Source organism: Manis javanica, chromosome 11, assembly GCF_040802235.1.
Source record: "Manis javanica isolate MJ-LG chromosome 11, MJ_LKY, whole genome shotgun sequence".
NCBI lineage: Eukaryota > Metazoa > Chordata > Mammalia > Pholidota > Manidae > Manis > Manis javanica.
The window spans coordinates 101,366,722-101,385,989 of NC_133166.1; the positions used below are offsets into that span (position 1 = coordinate 101,366,722).

The window sequence follows — 19,268 nt, forward strand, 5'->3', positions numbered from 1 at the left end:
GGGCACAGGCACCCCAATCCTTGGTGGCACCCCTGCCCCGCTCTTGAAGGGCAGCAGCATCCACCCTCCACAGGCGGTCCTGGCGAGGCCCGCACTCCTGGACACCCCTCTCCTCTCCTCTCCTCCCAGAGGACGCCCACACTCTGCCTTCCCAACGCATAGAGCCGCTCTCCACGGTGAGAGGAGAGGAGAGGTGGGGGCTCGAGGGGCTGAGCCCCATGAAGGAAGAGGAAGAAAGCTTTTCAACTATCAAATCAGTTTAGTAAAGACAATTTTGCTCATACAAAACAACAGTTACACCAGTCTGCGTGCTGACAATTCATCAGAGCTGGGAAGGCACTGCAGGCACTGAGCCCTTCCCTGACGCCCGGAGGGGACCATGGGGGCCCCTCCACCACCTTGCCCCTGAGGGAGATGAAAACTAAAGCATTACTGCTGCCCCTGCCCCGAGGCGGCCATGGCCCACAGGACCTCTCCCCATGGGGCTCCTCATCGATATTGGGGAGGGCCCACCGCACGCTCCCCTCACCGGCCTGGACACAGGAAGCTGAGTCGTCTGGGGTAGGGATGGACGGCTAATGGGGAAGGGGCAGAGTCGGGGTATCTTTGGCGCAAAGACCCCCCCCCCGGCCCACCAGGCCACACGATGGAAATCTGCAGCAGCCCCGCAAGAGCGGCGGTCCTCTGCCCACAAGGGGCAGCTGGCCAGCAGCCCCAGAGCCCAGGCAACACCCGGGAGTCAGGAGCTCTGCGCCACCTACTTCCCAGCCTCACCATGCGGGCTGAGAGAAGGCTATGGAGAGATGGGTAAAAATGTAAGAAATAGAAACAAGGATGGGTTAGTGATGGCTGGAAGGGGAGGTACAGAGGTCACTCGGTAGAGCCGCGCCTCAGAGGCCTGGACTGGCACAAGGGGCAGGGGTGGAGGGGCACAGGGGGCGGTCCAGGCTTCCTGACTGTGGGGCTAGCGCCCGAAGTCACCCCCCACCTCCCGGAACCACCTCCGGAGGCTGGCTGGGGAGGGCCCGGCTCGGAACCTGGGTGGGCTTCCCAGGGACTTGGGCAGGGCGGGCCTGAGGGGGCAGGCGGTTCTGCAGCTGCGGCGGTGCCCCCTCCCTCCACAGGCCTGCCTGCCCCAGCCCACGTGCACACACGCTCACACGGCGGGCACACTGGTGATGTCTGGGGGTCCGAGGAGAGGAGGGGGCCAGCACCCTGGCCCCAGCCCTCTATGGCCTTGAGCTCCTGGAGTGCCTCAGCCAGCAGGGGCCTCGGGCTGTAGTGGGGAAGTAGAGAGGGCAGGGAGGACAACACAAGCACACTCCCTGTGACAGGTTCCACAAGCCCCCTAACAAGCCCCGGACCCCTGCAGTATCCAGAGGGGATAGGGTTTGTGGGAGAGGAGGAGAGGCAGATAGAACCATAAAAGTTTCATAAAAATCCTAAGTCAAATCACTGATAAAATTGCAAAACGAGCACAGGTTCAAGAGCATCGCGCTCCCTTCTCTCTGTCCCCGGGCCTCCCAGCCTCCCTCTCTCTGGGGTGGCCGGAGGCGAAGGCAGAATTCAGCCTCGGATGGGGTTCCAGGCTCTGCGCGGCCAAGAAGGAGGGCAGCGGAAGTGAACAGTTCTGTGTCTCTTCGTTTAAAAAATATATTCGGTCGAGAGTTATTGCTTGTCGTCCAGTGGAGCAGGACGGGCTTGGGGCTCAGTGAGCCAGCGCCGCGGCCTCCAGGGCCCGAGCCTTCTTCCGCCTCTTCAGAAGCAGAGGGTTGGATGCGTCTTCAATCTTCTTTATCTTGATCTGCTCATAGTCGACACGCATCGTGGCCAAGGCACTGGTCATCTCCTCCTGAAGGTGGCAGGGAGGGAGTTTACACCAAGAGACACCGAGAAGGGCAAGGGGGAGGGTGGCAGAGGGCGGGAGCAGATGGGACAGCTGCTCAGGGGGCCAGAGCTGACAGCAGCCCCAGCCCCATGGCGGTGGGCAGGGCCTGGCCACAGCACTGCTGCCACCATGCCAGAGCCTCCTGGTCCCCCAGCAAGGCTGAGACCGCGGCACTGGCGGTCAGGAGGCCTGGGTTCTGGACTGCCCCAGCCAGTCATTAGCTGTGTGCCCTTGAGCAGGTCACTCCCCTTGTCTGGGCCTCGGCTGCCTCACCTGCAAAATCAGGAGATGGTACCAGACGGCCTGTCAGGTCCCAGAGACTCAAGGAGTAGAGGGCTTACGGCAACAGCCACAGGCAGGCTGGGGCCAGAATGCAGACTCCTCTGCCCACAGCGTGCTCGGGGTAGTGGCTCAGAGTCGCACTTCCTCTGGTAGCAGACGTCCCATATGGGGAGCGAACGCAGACCCAAGCTCCCCCAGCCAGGTGCCCTGTGAACTGCCCCCCCAGCCCCAACTCGGCTGTGCTGCTGCTCACCTTGACATCCTCCCACCGCTCCTTGTCCTCCTTCAGGACCCGGCTGGTGTGCAGGGGCGTCTGAGGGACCTTCGTTGATTGCTGAGGGGAGAGAAGAAGGGCTTACCTGGAAGCTGGGTCAGGACAGAGTCCTGGCTCGGCCCCACTTCTCAGGGACAGTTCCCAGGGACCCAGGCGTCTCGGGCTGCCAGGCTCACCATGATCCAGGGGTGGTTCATGAACTCCGTGATGGTCATTCGCTGCGTCGGCTCTGTTTTCAGCAGGTTCCGGATTAGCATCTTCACTGTGGGGATGGGGTGACGGACAGAGACGGCTCAGGGGGGCCTCCCTCCCTGCTCCTTCCCAAAGCTTTCAGGGGGAGGCCAGGTCCAAAGCAGGGCTTACGCAGAGGCACACTGCCTAGGGAGCTGGCCCCAGGACCAAACGGCCATACCGCTTGACAGGCCCTACACACCCCGGCCCTGAGCCAGGCCCCTCACCCAGGGAAGACAGAGCCAGCAGGTGTGAGCACAGGTGTAGACCCACAGCTAAACCATGTGAGACGGATGCCCACACGTACAGATGAACACACACACACACACACACACACACACACACACACACACACACGGGGGGGCTCTTTACCTTCCTCTGATACTTCTGACCATTCTGGGTTAGGAAATTCATACTGGCCCATTCGGATGCGACTCTTCATGCCCGGAGAGATAGCCAGGCCATGGTTGGAATAGAAGGGGGGATACCCACACAGCCTGGCCCAGGAGGAAGCAGGAAGAGAGGGACAGAGTTGGTGTTATTTAGGGGCCCTGAACCAGAAACAGTGTGAGAAACAAGCTTCTTGAAAAGGTCACAGAGAAACTGATCTCTCACAGAGAAGCTGTCTCACGGACTCAGGCACAATATACAAAATCAAGGACAAGGCTTAGGAATCCAACATACCAAGTATCTAAGCCACACATTTTCTTGACTGTTAGCTAATTTGTACCCACCATTTAGCTATCAGAACCTGCAAAGCATGGAGAGAGGGAACGTGTGGGGGCTCCCAGGGAGGCCCCATCTGGAAGGGGGATGCTCTTCTCTCCTCCTCCCCTTGTCCCTGGGGGTACCGGCCTCCTCCCAGCCCCTGCCAGCCCAGGCCCAGCCCTGCACACTCACAGGATGTACATGATGACACCCAAGGACCACATGTCACAGGACTTGTCATACTTCTCTGGGCCCAGCACTTCTGGGGCTGCAAACCAAAGGTCAGCGTGGGTTAGTCTGGCCCTCGGGACACTGCGCTCTACCTGTTTCTCTGTGGACAGGGCTCCCAGCTCAACCCGTTGGCCCACCAAGATGGGACTATAGCTGGGGGTGGGAGGGGAAAAGCCATAACCCAGCCCCAGGGTGGGATGGAGGAGAGCAGAAGACCCTCCTCTAAAAGGAACCTACAGCTCGAATCATAAGATGACACAACTACTTAACTGCAAGAGCCTTCCAGACCCTTGTGGACAAACACGTTCTGAGTTTATTCTGCACTAGTCAGCTGGGCTTCAGGACCAAATCCGTGTCCCAGACCCACTGGCGATCTGACGGCACCAAGAGCTCTTCTCAGGAAAAGCGCACGTGTGCACAAAATCCCACCCACCATCGCAGGCAGGTGATCTCCTACAAGGCCTCGGTCCCAGCTTTACGCTCAGGAGCCCTCCCTCCAGGCAGCTCACATCAGAGACCCAACTCCCCTAGGGCCTGGCGCCCGAGAGCTACAGGAGGGGGTTGTGAGGAGATCCCTCCCTGGCCTCGGCTGGACTCACCCACATAGTACGGCGTATAACAAGGAGTGGTCAAGGAGTTATGACTGGTGGTTTCCTTGGCAAAGCCAAAATCGGTGAGTTTCAAAATGGCATTGGGCCTTTTGGAGGTGTATAAGAGGTTCTCAGGCTAGAGAGAGAGAGAGAGAGAGAGAGAGAGAGAGAGAGAGAATGAGGCTGCTGAGCCCGGGTGGGGCTACCAGAAACCACCCTTCCTTCGCCCACGGAACAGCCATCTGTCTGGCCCCTACGATCCACACACTGTGAACGTGAGCTACACAGGACCCCATCCCTGCCCTCTGAGAGCACCCAGCGTGCTTGGAGAGGAGAGACTGATGCAGAGAACCAGCAATGAACACCGCAGGGACACAAACCAAAGGTGTGACCATGAGGTGCTGGGTTCGGGATTCGCACAGGGAGGGCAGGCCCTGTGGGGTGAAGAATGGCACACACCCCACTCTGCTCTCAGGAGCCAACGCACAGACGCAGGGCGAGCCTGGCCACCCTCCCTGGGGTCAGCCAGCCCCCCACAGCCCTCCACGGCCCCTGAGTTGGGGCAGGAAGAGGGGACTAACGGCGGGCACCTTGACATCCCGATGAGCAATGTTCACTGAGTGTAAGTACTGGATGGCCTCACCAATGCTCTTCATGATTTCTGATGCTTCTGTAGAGAAGAGACGTGGCAGAGGGAGAGGAAGTCACGGGTGTGTCGTCAGGTTTGAAAACCCACTGCCTCCTAAGGCTTCCACGTCCACTCCCCACCCCAGAAACCCAGACACGCGGTGCAGCTGAGGACGCCGTCCCCGTAGCCCGAAGGAGGCAGCGGGCTCGGCAGCTGTCCCGGGCACAGGCACTGCGGCCCCCTGCAGACACCCCCGCCCTGCCTGCCTGAGTCTGTCCCCACAACAGACCCTTTCTACCTCTTTCTGTGAATGCTTGGTCTCCTCGGTCCTGGATTCGGCTAAAGAGTTCTCCACCATCCAAACTGAAACAAAGCCACAGTTAGATTAGGGGAACCCAACATCCCGCCACCCACTCTATCACCTCACAAAAGAGATCAAGCTTTTACATTCTAAGCTTCAGGACCCAGGCCTGGGCCGCCCTCAGAGGGTGGGGGTCCCAAGCAGGGAGAGGGGACCGGCCGGGTGGGACCGAACAGGCAGGGCGGCTCACCACTCCATGACAATCAGCAGGCACTTCCTCCCCGCGTACAGGTTCTCATAGACATCCACGATGCGCACGATGTGCGGGCACTGGGAGGCCCGCCAGTGCAGCTCCACCTCGCGCCGCGCCTTGGGGCAATCCTGGAGCATCTGCGAGCCAAACAGCCTGCTGTACACCAACCGGCAGTGTCTCTGCAGGGGCACAGCCGGCTGCTGCCCCACGGGGGCCATTCGAAGGCCCTGGCTCGCATGCCCGCTGACACCCCCACGAACGCACCGTGAACTCCCCCCACCGCCGTTGTCTACCAGTCCCCTTGGTCCTCCCCGTGGCCTCTCCCCTTCCCAAATCCTGACCGAGAGCTCTGCGGCTCCCTTGCATGCTCCAAGAGAGACCTCAAAGTGACTCCTCTGGGGCCTTGACAGCTACGCAGAGATAAGCCGTTGGACCCCTCTGTCCAGGCGAGCCCTTCCCCAGCTAAGGGCAGGAAGTCCATTCTAGGAGGCGGGCAGCAGTTGGGCACGGAGGTCAGGGGCAAAGGAGGCAAGGGAAAAAAGGCGGACTGAGAAGCCAGTAAGAGAACGGAAAGGGGCCTCCGAAAGGTGAGCCTCCAGAGTCAGTATAGAACGCTACCGCCAAGATGGCACGACCCCAGCACACCAGACCCAGGGCAATGTTTTTTCTACCTCCGCAACTGACTTCGTTCGCCCATGGCCTCCGAGTCGGCCACTGTGGTTTGAATCCCAGTTCTTACTAGGCTGGCAACCTTGAGCAAGTTGCGTAACTCATGAGCCTCCTTCCTGTCCCCTCTTCTTCCGTGGACCAGGTGGGCCAGGAGCAATTAAGGAGCCTGGAGCCCTTATCAACCTCAGGGGCTGACCCTTGACTAGTCCAGGCCAGCCTCATTAATTCCAGGCCCTTTCCTAGTGATGAGCTTGGGAACAACCCTAAGACCCAACACAGGCCTAAAAGAACTTTGTAGGAAACCTGCTGAGAGGCCTCATGAAGTGACCGAAAAGAACCTGCATCATCTCTCCTGCACAGCTCCTGAGGTCAGGGCGGTCACCTTGGTGCCACACCGGGGACCAGCCTAGGAGTGTAAGCCAGTGTTGGGGAAGGCAATGAGGAGAGATGGCAACTACCGCTACCCTTCCTAACGACACCAGGAATCCCTCGTGACCTCTTTTTAGTGAGATAATAATCTTTCCTTACTATTTATACTGGGTGTAGTGGAATATTTTATTGCAGAGCCAAAAGAATCCTGAAACAGACCTTTGTAAAACAGGAATAGGCTTGTTGTAAGGATTAAATGAGCCATTCTGCAAAGTGCACACCAGGGCCTGGCATGTGCTCAGTAATGGGAGCTGCCACCTTCACTGCAGAACGGCTGCTAAGTGCAAAGCACAGATGCAAAAATAATGAAGACAAGGACCCTGGCCGACTTGTCACTTGGTGGTAAGTCAAGACCAGCCCTACACAGCACATTTAGGGGGCTGGGATACGAGGGAGGCAGCCGGGCTGAGAAGGAAATGGACGGGCAGAAGGGAAGGCAGCCAGGCAGGGCAACAAGTGGGAATCGGGGCACTGACTGAGAGGGAGCAGGGTTGGAGGGCGTGATGCAGCAGGAAGGGCCAAGAAACCTGTGGGAAATGCATGAAGCTTGGTCCAAAAATCCAGAACAGAGTCTGATTGGAGGGCAGTGAAAGGCAAACACAGAGATTTCCACCAACAAAGCTAGTATTCATTTGTGCTATCGTTCAGCAGATGCCAGGCCTTTTCTAACTGTACGACTGCCATTTTGCAAGATGAGGAAACTGAGGCTCAGAGAAGCAGTGTGTCCAAGGCTAAGTCCCTGGGGGAGGGCAGAGCCAGGGGTGGAATCCAGGCCTGGTGGATTCCAAAGCCCAAGCCTTTTCCACGACACCACACAGCTTTTAGAGGAGGGGAGGAGGGCCACGACTTGTCATTTTCAGACCCCCAATGCAGACTGACTTGGCAGAGGCAATCCCCGAACAGGGGCCCAGATATTTCAGTCTGCACAGGAGCAGGCGGGAGGCAAGGTCCCCGTGGGGTCACACTGCCACCTAGTGGCCATTTGAGGACAGGGCACAGGTCCTGAGTTCTGCCACTCATTCGGAAGGACAGGGGGAAGAGGTTTTCCTTTCCCGTGCTCCACCAGGAGCAGAAGGCACTGGCCCATCTCACTTGCATGTAACTCAATTCAATAAGCATTAAAAAAGCCATGCGTGGCACTGGATGTCAAGACCAAACTGAAGAGTCTCAATCTGAAAGAGCTCAGGCTTGGTGGGGGGAAGGGGAGTGGCACGTGATGGGAGGTAGACACAGAGAAAATGCTTATAACCCAGAGAAATAACGTGCATTAGTCTAATAAGTTCAATGGGTTCAGGACCCAAGTTCCCAGAGAAGCCAAACAGGAAAGACCTCTATCGCCCCCTACAGGCGCATAGGAACTGACACCCAGAGAGGAAGAATCAGTTGTCCAATTTACTCAGAGGCAACATGAGGTCATGGATTTACAGTCAGCAGAGATTTGGGTCTGAAGTTTTCCAAGCTCAGGCTGGAATCTGTCAGTTCCTGGATGCACAGCCTTGGGGAGGTCATCACCTTCCGAAGCCCATTCTGCGTCTGTATGTTAGCCGGGGCAATACGTCCCCACCCCCTCCCTTACAGAGCCATCTAATGAATGTACATCCCTAAGAGTGCTTTGTTATCAACAGGCACTTATCACTGCAAACCAGGAGCAGAGGGGCTACAGCACAGGCCCCGCCCATTGCCTCTGGTTGAGGCTGAAGCATGCTGATGTGGCCCATACATGTCACCAGCAAGACTGTAGGCTGGGTTTGTCTGCAGCCCAGGGACCATCACCTGGGAACCAGTCCATGGTCTAATCAACCGGAGTGTCCAAGGGAGGACACACCAAAGCCCCACCCAAGTGCATGTCCGTCGGCCCCCCTTGAGCTCAGAGCGCGCATTCCACACTCTGCCCGTTCCGCCTTAGACACGGTAGTGGGCAGCATCAGGCTAAAGAGAACCCACGGTCAGAAAGCCTGGGCTCAGGTTCCACCTCCAGGCTTACACACGATTGCTCACCAAACACACCTGGCCTTGGGAATCACACAACTTGTGTTCCAGTTCTGTACATCCTAGCTCGCGCCTTTCTGAAAAGGGTTTCCTCATCTGTAAAACTGGATTCAATCTGACAAAATGAGTAAATTAGAGCTGTACTTTCAATTCTAAGAACAACATAGTAAGAATTTCTCATGAAGACTGGTCACTGACATCCAGGCACATGTTTATCGGAAATCTGTGAACGGATATGAAAACCAGCCCAAGCAATGAAAGCAAGGCCTTCAAGTTGGTCAGATGGGCAGCCTGGCTGACATTATGGGGGCAGAGCCAGGAAGCACCAAAGAGGCTTTGGAAACAGCTGTGGGGTGCAGTAAGCCTGGAGAAGGCAAGCCAAGGGTGTGCTGATGTGGAGTTCAGGACTAAGTAAGGGACCGCAGGAGAGGAGAGGTGCCTGAGCTCCAGCCTGAGGCGAGACAGAGAGAAAACAGATTCCCAGGTGCTGCCAGGAGCCACCAGCAGAAGGACAGACAGCAGGTCCAACCTGAAGCCAGGGGAGTCACCTAGGAAAGGCCCCAATCTCTTCGGCATGGAAAAGGGCAGTGGAGGCCAAAGAGCCCAAGGGCCCCAGCCCCCAGCCCTGAGGGCCTGAGCCTGAAGGAAGGAAGGGTCTTCCCACTAATAAGCCCCAGTTAGAGAACAGATGGCCTGGAAGGGGTTATGGAATATTTTAAAGCCATGCTAAGCCCTAAACGGATACTGTGACTTGCCTCTGTGCCCCCAGAAGTTTGCATCTGAAATTATCTTGTTGTAGAAAATATTCCTTGTTTCAAGTGCTCGACTGCAATGCAACAGGCAAGGCCACCCACCAAGAGTGGCAAGAGCCAGGGACAAGGCCACAGAGCCCACTGCGGGGAAGGAGCCTCTAGGGTGAAGGCGGCACGGAGGAAGAGTGGGGGGCCCTCCCCAAATACTCTTCCATGTCTCTGTCTTTGCTGGAACCTGAATGGAAGCAGAATGGGGCCCCCACTTCTGGTTGCTCACGGTCTCCCTTCTCTTCCCGAGCCAGAGGAAAGGAAAGAAACAGAGCCCAGGGCTGAGGCACTGCTCACCAGCAAGGCAGATACAGGGCAGGAACAAGCCCCGGGCCCCAGGGGACTGTCCCCTTCACAAGCTCCGCCACTTACCAGGTGTGTGAGCCCGGGCATGTTTTCACCCCTTTGTGCCTCAGTTTGTTGTCTATTAAATGGGCTAATAACCATACCTGACTATATTAAATGAGTTAATACCTGCACATGTGTAAATTACTAAGAACGGTGCTTGGCACACAGTAAGCCCTGCATTTGTGTTTGCTATTATTATTCTGCCCCACCCCCACCCCACCTGGTGTCAGAGCCCCACTGGTGTCCCGCTGACACCCATCTCCTCAGAGGTGTTATTAATAGCTCCAGGCAGTGGGCAAGGGGGGGGGACCCAGAATGCTGGAGGGGAAGCTGTCTTTGGCACCTAGCCCTGAGCTCACCCTCTCCCTCCCTACACCACTTAAAGTGGGCAGCTGGGGGTAGGGATGCACATGTAAGGAGAGAAGGAAGCTGTCCCTTCCCAAGGCTGATGCAGTGCCAAGAATGATGCAAAAGCCTGAATCGGACACTGTGTTGTCAGCGTGTGGTATGCGGTGTGTGGTGCTAAACGAGACCTCTGCCCTGCAGCGAGAAGGCAGGGAAGAGGTCCCAGCCCAGATGTCATGCACCAACCCGGCAACCTGTGGGCCAGGCCTGCCTGCTCACCTCCTGCCCTGGACCACAGGGAGGGGCTGACCCGGGCGCCGCACAGGGTAGAAGGAAAGAGGAGGGCTATGACCCTAAATCCCAGCAGCCTCCTTGCACAGAGCAGGATTCACAGGAGCCAGGAAGAGGGCGCCCTCTTTTCTGGGAGCGCCATGTTTAATGGCTGCCCAGGACTTCAGATGGGGAGTCCTCACACCTGCCCCAGGAGGAAGTGCATTTTATAAATGAGAAAATTCAGGCTGAGAAGTGAAGCCACTTGTTCAAGGCCTTCAGTCAGTTGTCCGTGGCAGGGCTGGAATTTGAACCCCATTCTCCCTGTTCCCGAAGTCCCCTTTCTACCACCCATGTGAACAGAAAAGGCACAAAATCTGCCCAAGACCTTCCATGGTATCAATAGCCAAAACTGGGAGCTGCAAATGTCCACTTTTAATATTCTGCCCTGAGGAATTAATCATAGATGGCACTTTAAGGATAGACACATCCCAGCAGTCATTCAGCCCAACTAGAGACGGGTGGTAAACAGAATGCCTCACAGTAGGCAACAGAGATTGCTTTTTTTAAAGTGGGTTTATCAGTACAATCTATAATCATTAAATGATGTTTCAGAAGAATATTTAATGGGAAGTGGACTCCTCCGTGTCTCTTAGCTTCTTGGTCACCATCACTGTCACCATCGGGGTTACACTCTTTTTTGCAGCTGCAGCAGAAATCCCAATGTTAGTTTCCTTAAATTCATTTATCAGAAAGTATCTGATAGCAAGTTACAAAGCCTTACACTACAGTACAGTTATATATATATGTATGTATTTGCTACATATATATATGACATGAAGGGCAATCATACTCAGTAAAAAGTTAATTATTTGTATTATATCCTTATTTTCTAGGTGATTTACAATCAGCATATGCACTTTTTCAAGGGGCAAAGAAGCTTAGCTCTCCAAATTTTCGCTGAAGATTGCCGTTCATATCCCCAGGCCCTGTGACCAGAGAGCAGTGGCTCGGGCTTCTCTGCCCAGCGGCTCAGCCGCCCCGATCCATGGACATGGGACTACCCCCATGGGGTCTTGAGCAGGAAGCAGCTAGCAGCTCGTGCCCAGGGGGTGCAGGCTGCTGCAGGGGTTTGGGGGAGCGACACCTCTCTCCCTAAGAAAAAGAGAGGAGAACCACAGCATGACCTGTCCAGTTGCTCTCGGCCCCACTCCGGCTCCACACGGCCCTGGCCCAGCCCTCCCAGTTCCCCAGCCAGCAGCAGGGCATCGTGTCTGGCTCCAAGATCACTGGACCTCTCCTTTCAGCCTGAAACCTGGGGAGCCCCACAGCCTTGTACTTGCAAAAAAAAGGCAGGTAATGAGGAGGTCCTGAGGCTGCAGGACCTGGACACAGTTACCCCCGTCGGGTCCCTCCGAAGCCCCGGTCCCTGGGTCTGGAGCCAGGGAGGGAAACAGCGAGGGCACACAAGCCGGCGCCCGCAGCGTTGCTCTCGCCCTCCCAGCAGGCCGCCACTCAGCATACAGGACACACCATGCGTGGGTCTGGGGGGCACTGGGCTATCGCAGAGGACACAACAAATAACGGCCATGCCCCCGTGGAACTTAAATTTTAATGCAGGGGATATACAATAAACACGTTCTTTTCTTTAATTTTTAGTTACACAAAGTGATTTGTGCCATGAAATGAACAGGGTGCTGTCATAACAGCGGCAGTGCTGGTGAGGGAGAATGGCTCTCATCCCCCAAGTCACAGACAGCTGCTGAAAGGCTGGAGCTGTGTCACATGTCTCTTGTCATGGAGCCTGGATCGGCCACCTAAGAGATGACGCATCGATAAGACTGGGTGGAACGATTTTCCTCTACAGCTATGTGGGATGGGGAGAGAGTATGTCCCCTTCTAGAACTCTGCAAAGCTCAGTGAGGAGCAACAGCTGGTCCTCCCCTTGAAACTGATGGAGACACAAAGCAAACAGATTTTTTTAAATCTTAGAAAGCTGCTGAAATAAAAAATACACAGAAGTACTGCACAGGATCCCTCAGGTTGGTGCACACACTCCCAAACATTTGGTTGAGAGGTAAAGGAAGTTCTCTGTTACTGACTTCCCATAATGTGACAGGGAAAAAACTCCTCACCCAACACAAAGCTAAAACTTACAATGGGAAATCCAGTGCTAAGAGCCTTCAAACAACCGCACCACACAGCCTGGAAGATGGGCGCAACCTTCCCTGGGACCACGTGCTCCCTCTCCGGGGCCTCCCTGGGCAGCCACAAAGGGCCAAGTTTCAAAAGAAGGCAACAAGCTTAAAAGTCACACGGTAAATGAACAGTTTTTAAAAATATTTGCAACACATCATCACGATGGATAAAAGGCTAACTTAACTCTGGCAAATCAATTGTAAAAGACCAATAATCTAAACAGAAAATGGCCAGGGAATAAGAACATACAGTTCAAAGAAAAGAAGCACAGATGGCCAAATGAAGATGCTCCATGCAACTCATTAAAGAGAAATGTTTATAAAAACAACGATAGCAATTTCACCAGAATGCCAAACTGTTAACATCTGCCCAAAAACAGAACAAAATAAAATTCCTCCGTTTAGGCAAAATTTGGGAGGAAAGGCACTCGTCTCTTAGGCTCAGTAGGGATATAAATGAGTATATTTTTAGAGGAACTTGGCAATATCTATTAAAATTACATTCAAATGCTGGACCCTATAATTACCCAGCTAGGGAACCATCCTACAAATCGGTTCCTAAAGCATCTTAATGGGAAAAAAACTGGTAACAACCTAAATGTCTACAACTAAGTAGGTTGTCAAATATAGAGCCGCAAGCTCAATACACAGCATGTTGCACAGTCTTCTGAGTGACAGGCAGGGCTGCACCCACCACGTGGGGAGCAGAGGGTGTTAATAAACAGGACTGCAGACAAGGAATAGGGTGATACTGTGGTTTTATGTCTTTTTTAATGGAACTGTATTTGCATTACTTAAGTAACTTTTAAGCAATGCCTAAAGACAAGAAGAAAACACACCAAAATGTCAATTAGTGGCTAATTCTAAATGGTGGTAATGGAGATAACATTTTCTTTTGGTTTTTATATTTCCAAAAATAAAAAAGTCCTGAACAGAAAGTTTAACATTTTAATACCATGTGGGTGGTTTATTGTTGTTTTGTTTTGTTTTGAAGTCAGGGGAAGAAGAGATATGGACTTGTGGACTTTAAAATTTTTCTGGAGGTACTACATACAAAATATTAACCATGCTGACTGGGGAGTCAGTCCTAGAGAGAAAGTTTCCTTTATTTCTTCCTTTTCCTTTTTCATTTCATATCTTTCTATACTGTTTGTCTCTTTACTATCTGCTTGTATTTCTTTTTGAAAATCAAGTCCAGGAGTTTAGATGCCTCTGGGCTTACGTGACCCCTGACCTGAGAGAGGGGCAGGGATATGCACCCAACGCAAGCCAACCTTCCTGCTGGAGGGCAAGACAAGCGCAGCCAGGGATCCCACGCCGGCCATGGCAGGAAGACAGACCTGGTGTGACTCTCAAGAAAGAGGGTGACCTAGTTAATGTAAAGGCCTGGTGTCTTCCTGGAGAATGAAACCAAATTATGATAAGAGCAGGCCAGGCCCCAAACCACCCCAGCTAACGGCTTCTGACTTATATGGAAATGCACACGGCCCATGGCAGAGATGTCAACCACCCCGGAGGAGTCTTGGGTAGGAAACTGAAAGACCAGGGGATGAAGCTATTTCTGTTTCTTCCCACAGAAGATTATGGTTTTGAAAGAGAAAGAGGAATTATCACATAGACAGCACCAACGTGTTTCAGGTGCACATTGACAGGCAGCCTCCTAACAGCCCCCTGGAACAGAGTCAACGGCTGGCTCCATCCACAGGCGTGGTGACACAGCGTGCCCCAGGGCACAGGGCTAGTCCCTGATAGAATCAGGTCAGACCCAATTAGACTCTAAACTCCAGGTCCTTTTTTCACTATAAATGAGGCTTTGACCAACAGCTGAGCTGCCCTGCCTCCCTCCTGAATGACTCCCTTCCCGGCCCTCTCACAGGTCGGTCCCTTTGTCTCGGAACAGGGCTCAGCACACGAGAGTCCAGCGTACACTCACCAACAGGCTGGGCAGCTGCGTATCCCAACAACTCTGCAGGCCCTGGCCTACCACCGGATGCACAGCATCCTCCCCGGGGACACAGGATGCACTGGGGTCAGAAGGAAACACACTCAACTCTCTAAGTGGGCTTTAAGCTAAAATCTGAGTGGCAGGGAGAAAAATGCCATTTTCTTTGCAGTATGGCTTTTAGAAATCCAGAGATGGGCAAATTATCAAGAGAAATTGAGACAGAAGGTCGGGTACACTGTCTCTGGCCTAACACAGCCTCTATCAACTTGACCTTGTGCAACTGACAAAGCAAATTCAAATTTTTAACTGGAAGTGACAAGTTCTGGCTCATCTTAACAGACCCCGTTCAGTGGGAAGGGACTCATGGCAGGTGTGCCTTAACCCACAAGCCTAATGGGAGGCGGAGGGAGTTGAGAGAGAAAATGGAGGAAGAGAAGGGCCCTACAAATCAAGAGGGCAGTCCACACACACACACACACACACACACACACACACCAACAATGCCACATGCCTAAGACTGGAGGACACCAGGGTGAGAAGGGAAGCAAAAAGAACCAGAAATGACATAACTGTTGTGGTGACAGAGGGGAGAACGTAGGGTAGAAGATGTGAACCACTCTTTCCTACACAGCAAAAAGGGCCCAGCAGCAAGACAAGGCTCAGGCCGCCCGACATGAACATGAGGCCAGAGGCTAAGAGCAGAGCACCTAATAGATCACTGTCCTGTCCTCTTAAAGATCTACCCCTTACACACAGCCAAAGACACCAGGAAGGGAACTGACACCCTGAACTAATGCCCACCAGGAGACAGAATAGCAATACAGTAACAGAATACCACGTTGGGAAGAAGTGACCTTGTCATTTTGAGTTCAAAGGAGAGAAGAAAAACCTGGGGACAAAAACAACTGTCAAGCCTAGACTTCCAAAAAACCAATATTTAGATGTTGAGACAGAGGAGCAGTGTGAGCTGAGATCCCAAAGAGAATGTATCTTGAAAGATAAGGCCTGGTCTCTAACAAGTGAATTCTGATCATCTAAAACACAGCAGTCCCAGAAAAAGAAACCAGAAGGAGGCATCCACAGGTGGTGTGGCCACAGCACAGCAGGAAAGACCCAGACAGTGGTGTGGGCTCATAAAACAGGATGAGAAGGCCTTGTGAAGACGCAAGAAGCACTAGAAGCATGCCTTAAACCTACACGCAAAGAGTAAGAAGCAGCCAGGAGGAAGTGGGCCCCTCCTGGGGACAGAGGCTGTAATCTACACAAGCGACAGAGAATAGGGATGTTCACCTCCAACACGCTCCATCTTTTCTATCAAGGAGAACGCTCTTCAGATTGGAACAAGTCAAACATTTACACACACACTGAAGGGAAGCCTCAAATCCAAGCTAGACCAACAACCAACTTACAGTCACCCAAGAATGACTCAGTTAAAAGATGCCGATCTTAGAAGAATCACGTCCCAGGATGCAGAAAGAATCTGGTGTGATTCCGGAACCACCGGAGGTGATCGTTCAGGATCCATGGGGCGGTGGGGGCAGTAACCTGCCTTTGCACAGCACGGTTCCCTTGGCACCTGCTATGCTCTGGGCACCAGCAAAATAACACTTGGGGATTCAAGGAGTTCACCATCTAGCCAACCAGAGTCAAGGAAAAAGAAACAATATGGAAATAGAATTGTTAATAAGGACTGTATAACTGCACGTGGGTCTCTGGAAAAACTCTAGAACAGATCGTGAACGGGACCGTCACAACCCAGCCTGGGTTCCCTGAGCAGCCCGGGCAAACCCATCTCATTACCTTTCCAGCAGGTGACTAAGTTACAGACCAAAGGAATGCCAGATACAAGGGGACCTGACTTCTCTAAAGTATACAATGTCTCCTTCCAGGTCTCTGGGATGGCAAAGCAGAAGGGGTGAAAGGACAAAGCATTTTGATAATATTTGCAATTGTTATAAACAACCAATAATCTAATCAAATTGGTTTCGATACGTCCTGAGTCAATCCCTAAAACGCAAACTCGAGCAGGACATCTTCTTCCTTAAATGTGTCCATTGGCTGATGGGACAAACTCAGGTTCCTGGACTTGGTCTTTCCCAGCTCTAGGAAATACATTCATACTATCTCTGCCATAATGTCCCACAATATCTCTGCCCTCCCCTCCCAACATATTCTCTCTACCTAAGCTACACTGCACTTCAGTGTCCTCGAACAAGCCATGCCTCGCTACGGCTCCAAGTCGCTGTGTACTTCAAGCACCGGTACGGAGTGCCCTCCTCTGTGAAGCCTCCCTGACGGCCTCCAGGCAGAGTCAGCTCCTCCTCCCCCACCTACTTCAGCGCTCACTGCTATTACTTGTTAAGACTGTTCCTGCTCCTGCTGAAGAGACCATGAGCCTTTTGGAGGCTGGGACCATGTCTTGTTCACCGTTTGATGCCAGATCTTGGTTCCCGATGTGGCATTACGGATGTACTGGATAAAGATTTGCTTGTTGGCTAGACCCGGAGAACACCTCCAGCGACAAGCCAAGGAATGCCATCTTCGGCTTTGCTTCGTATTTTACCACAAGCTGACTGAAAACCTAGCAGACAGCAAGCTCATCAAACTTGCAAGGGACCCAGAAATGGGGAGAGTGCCAGATAACAGGGCTTACAAAAGCTCCAATGGATGAATATATGGGCCAACACTAACCCCCTAAAAAAGTCATATGCTAGGGCTCCAAAAATAAGTTAAAATAGCACATAATGAAAGAGACTTTCTCAAGGCAGATCCATGTAACACGAGGGAGAGTAAAGGCTCTTAATCAGGCTGTCGAGGGGAGTCCCAGTCCCTCCATAACTGGCAGTGGGAGCCTGGAAGCTTCCCAGCCTTCTTAGACCTCCAGTTTCCTTCAGCATAACACAGAGATAAGAACAGTACCGACCTCACAGGGCTGTTGTTTAGATGATGACGACTACAGTGCATTTGCAGTGAGACGTGTGCCTAACCAAGACACTCTACTATTATTTTTGGTGGCTGCTGTTATTGCTGTGAAGAGAAGGGCCGCTGTAAAGCATTGTGGTTAAAGTAAGGCCCTGAAAGCAGACTGTTCCAAGTTCAAACAGCAGCTCTAAGCTTAGCTGCCTGACCTTAGTGATTTCTCTTACTAACACTCCATTTAAATGGGGCTGTTTTCATCCATTAAATGGGGCATCATTTCAAGTGGGGGCAGGGGAGAAAAACTGGAGATGAACTGTCCATGCCCAGAAAACTGGTCAAATAAATGATGGTACATCCAGTATGGCAAATAAAATAACATACAATTATCAAAAAGAATGAGGTAGATCTAGATATACTGAGAACCAAGTTCTCCAAAAAAGATATTCTTGCACGAAAAAAGCAAACTGCAGATTGATACACAGTCTGATCCTTTTTATAAAATGTTTTGAAAAAATAAAAGAAAAAAACCGAATGAAATGTTGTGTGTGTAGTCACCCACGCTTCTGTACATAGAGACGCCTTTGCTTTGCACAGTAGTATGCAAATGACCATGCGAAGCAATCTTAAGCACCATCAGGGGAAATTAAGACTGTTCCATGACCTTTAGAAATTTTTGTCAAAACATTAAAAGCTCTCTTACTTGCAGTCATAAATGAATGGAGGAATGAAAAAAACAGTACAACTTTTACCTAATAAACTGGAACAGAAAATATTAGAGACACTGAGAGTGTTTCGTTTCTTTGTAAAAAATTGATCCAGAGTAGTTTGGACGGGGCTTACCTTGCCTCTCATTGTTGAATGCACAACATGGAATGAGCGTCCTCTCTATGCCTCTGCAAATACTTCTCTAAGTTTAGATCAGTCTCCAACATTTGATCCTTTGTGTTTTCAGTATTGCAAAAGATCTCTGAGAGCACCTTCAATGCCAAGGTGGCTCCCTCTGTCACTTCCTCCGGAACTTCCTCGCCTTTGTCGTCACAACCACTTACGTCACTGAGTTTGCCTTTACTGAGTTCCTCTGCCTGCATATGTAGTCTTGGTTGGTGGCAATGTCAACATTCCTACAACCAGCTGTTTATCCTCTAGTTCCATTTATGTTCAGCTCCAGTTTCACTTCCAGCATCAATACTTTGCACTTCTTCCCTGAAATTTCATCACTGTAAGCCAATTCCCTCTTTCAATTAACCATTTTGTAAAATGTCACGCGTTTATCACTAGGAGACAAGAAGGCAACTTGAGTGCACACTTTCCTGTGTGTGAATTCATTGACAGATGGGTAGTGAACCCCACCAACGGACATGAAAGAAGGGACATGATTGGTCACTGACCATAACATATACCTGTTCTGTGCTTGGTGATTTGTAGACCGAAGAGCCAGTAGCCAAGCTGTTCAGGGAATGGTGTTACTTAACTAAACTGTGGTAACTGAAATTCATGCATATTGGAACCAGGAAAAGTGAGGACTCTCTGTACAAAGGACATAATATGGAAGTATATACACTAAAGAATAACAGTGGTTACCATTTGGAAGAAAAGTGCTATATTATTTTAACTTTTCTTCAATGACTAAGTTCCATACCCTGGGAATGGTTCTCAACCTGAGATGATTTCCCCTACAGGGGACATTTGAAAATGTGTGGAGACATCTTTGATAGTTGTGACTTGGGGAGTGTGGAGAAGGTCACAACTGGGATCTAATGGGTAGAGGCCAGCGATGCTGATAATCCCTGTGAAGCCTACAACAACCCCCTGCTTCAAAGAATTTTCTAGTCCGAATGTCAGTGGTGCCAAAGTTGAGAAACCCTATTTTAAACCGAATAGTTTTATTAAGTTCTTTTTAATAGTACCTTTCTATAAAGTGGTGGCAGATTTTAAATAAGATACTGGCAAGTAGAAAGTACACAATAAAT

At 52.0% G+C, this 19,268-nt stretch overlaps 1 protein-coding gene across 2 annotated transcripts in view; it reads right to left on the minus strand.

Moving 5' to 3' along the window:
* Positions 1–239: 239 nt before the first annotated feature.
* Positions 240–19,268, minus strand: part of MAPKAPK2 (MAPK activated protein kinase 2) — a 47,860-nt gene continuing 28,831 nt past the window's right edge. The window contains exons 2-10 of one of the 2 annotated variants that reach the window (XM_073217032.1): positions 5,384–5,523; positions 5,131–5,195; positions 4,795–4,874; positions 4,214–4,340; positions 3,576–3,651; positions 3,048–3,172; positions 2,621–2,706; positions 2,424–2,529; positions 240–1,852 (exon numbers count right to left, since the gene is read on the minus strand). In XM_073217032.1, the coding sequence (XP_073073133.1) occupies positions 1,809–1,852; positions 2,424–2,529; positions 2,621–2,706; positions 3,048–3,172; positions 3,576–3,651; positions 4,214–4,340; positions 4,795–4,874; positions 5,131–5,195; positions 5,384–5,523 (849 nt within the window). In that variant the 3' untranslated portion in view covers positions 240–1,808. The remainder of the gene's footprint in view (positions 1,853–2,423; positions 2,530–2,620; positions 2,707–3,047; positions 3,173–3,575; positions 3,652–4,213; positions 4,341–4,794; positions 4,875–5,130; positions 5,196–5,383; positions 5,524–19,268) is intronic. The other variant, XM_037015145.2, reaches the window with a different exon arrangement.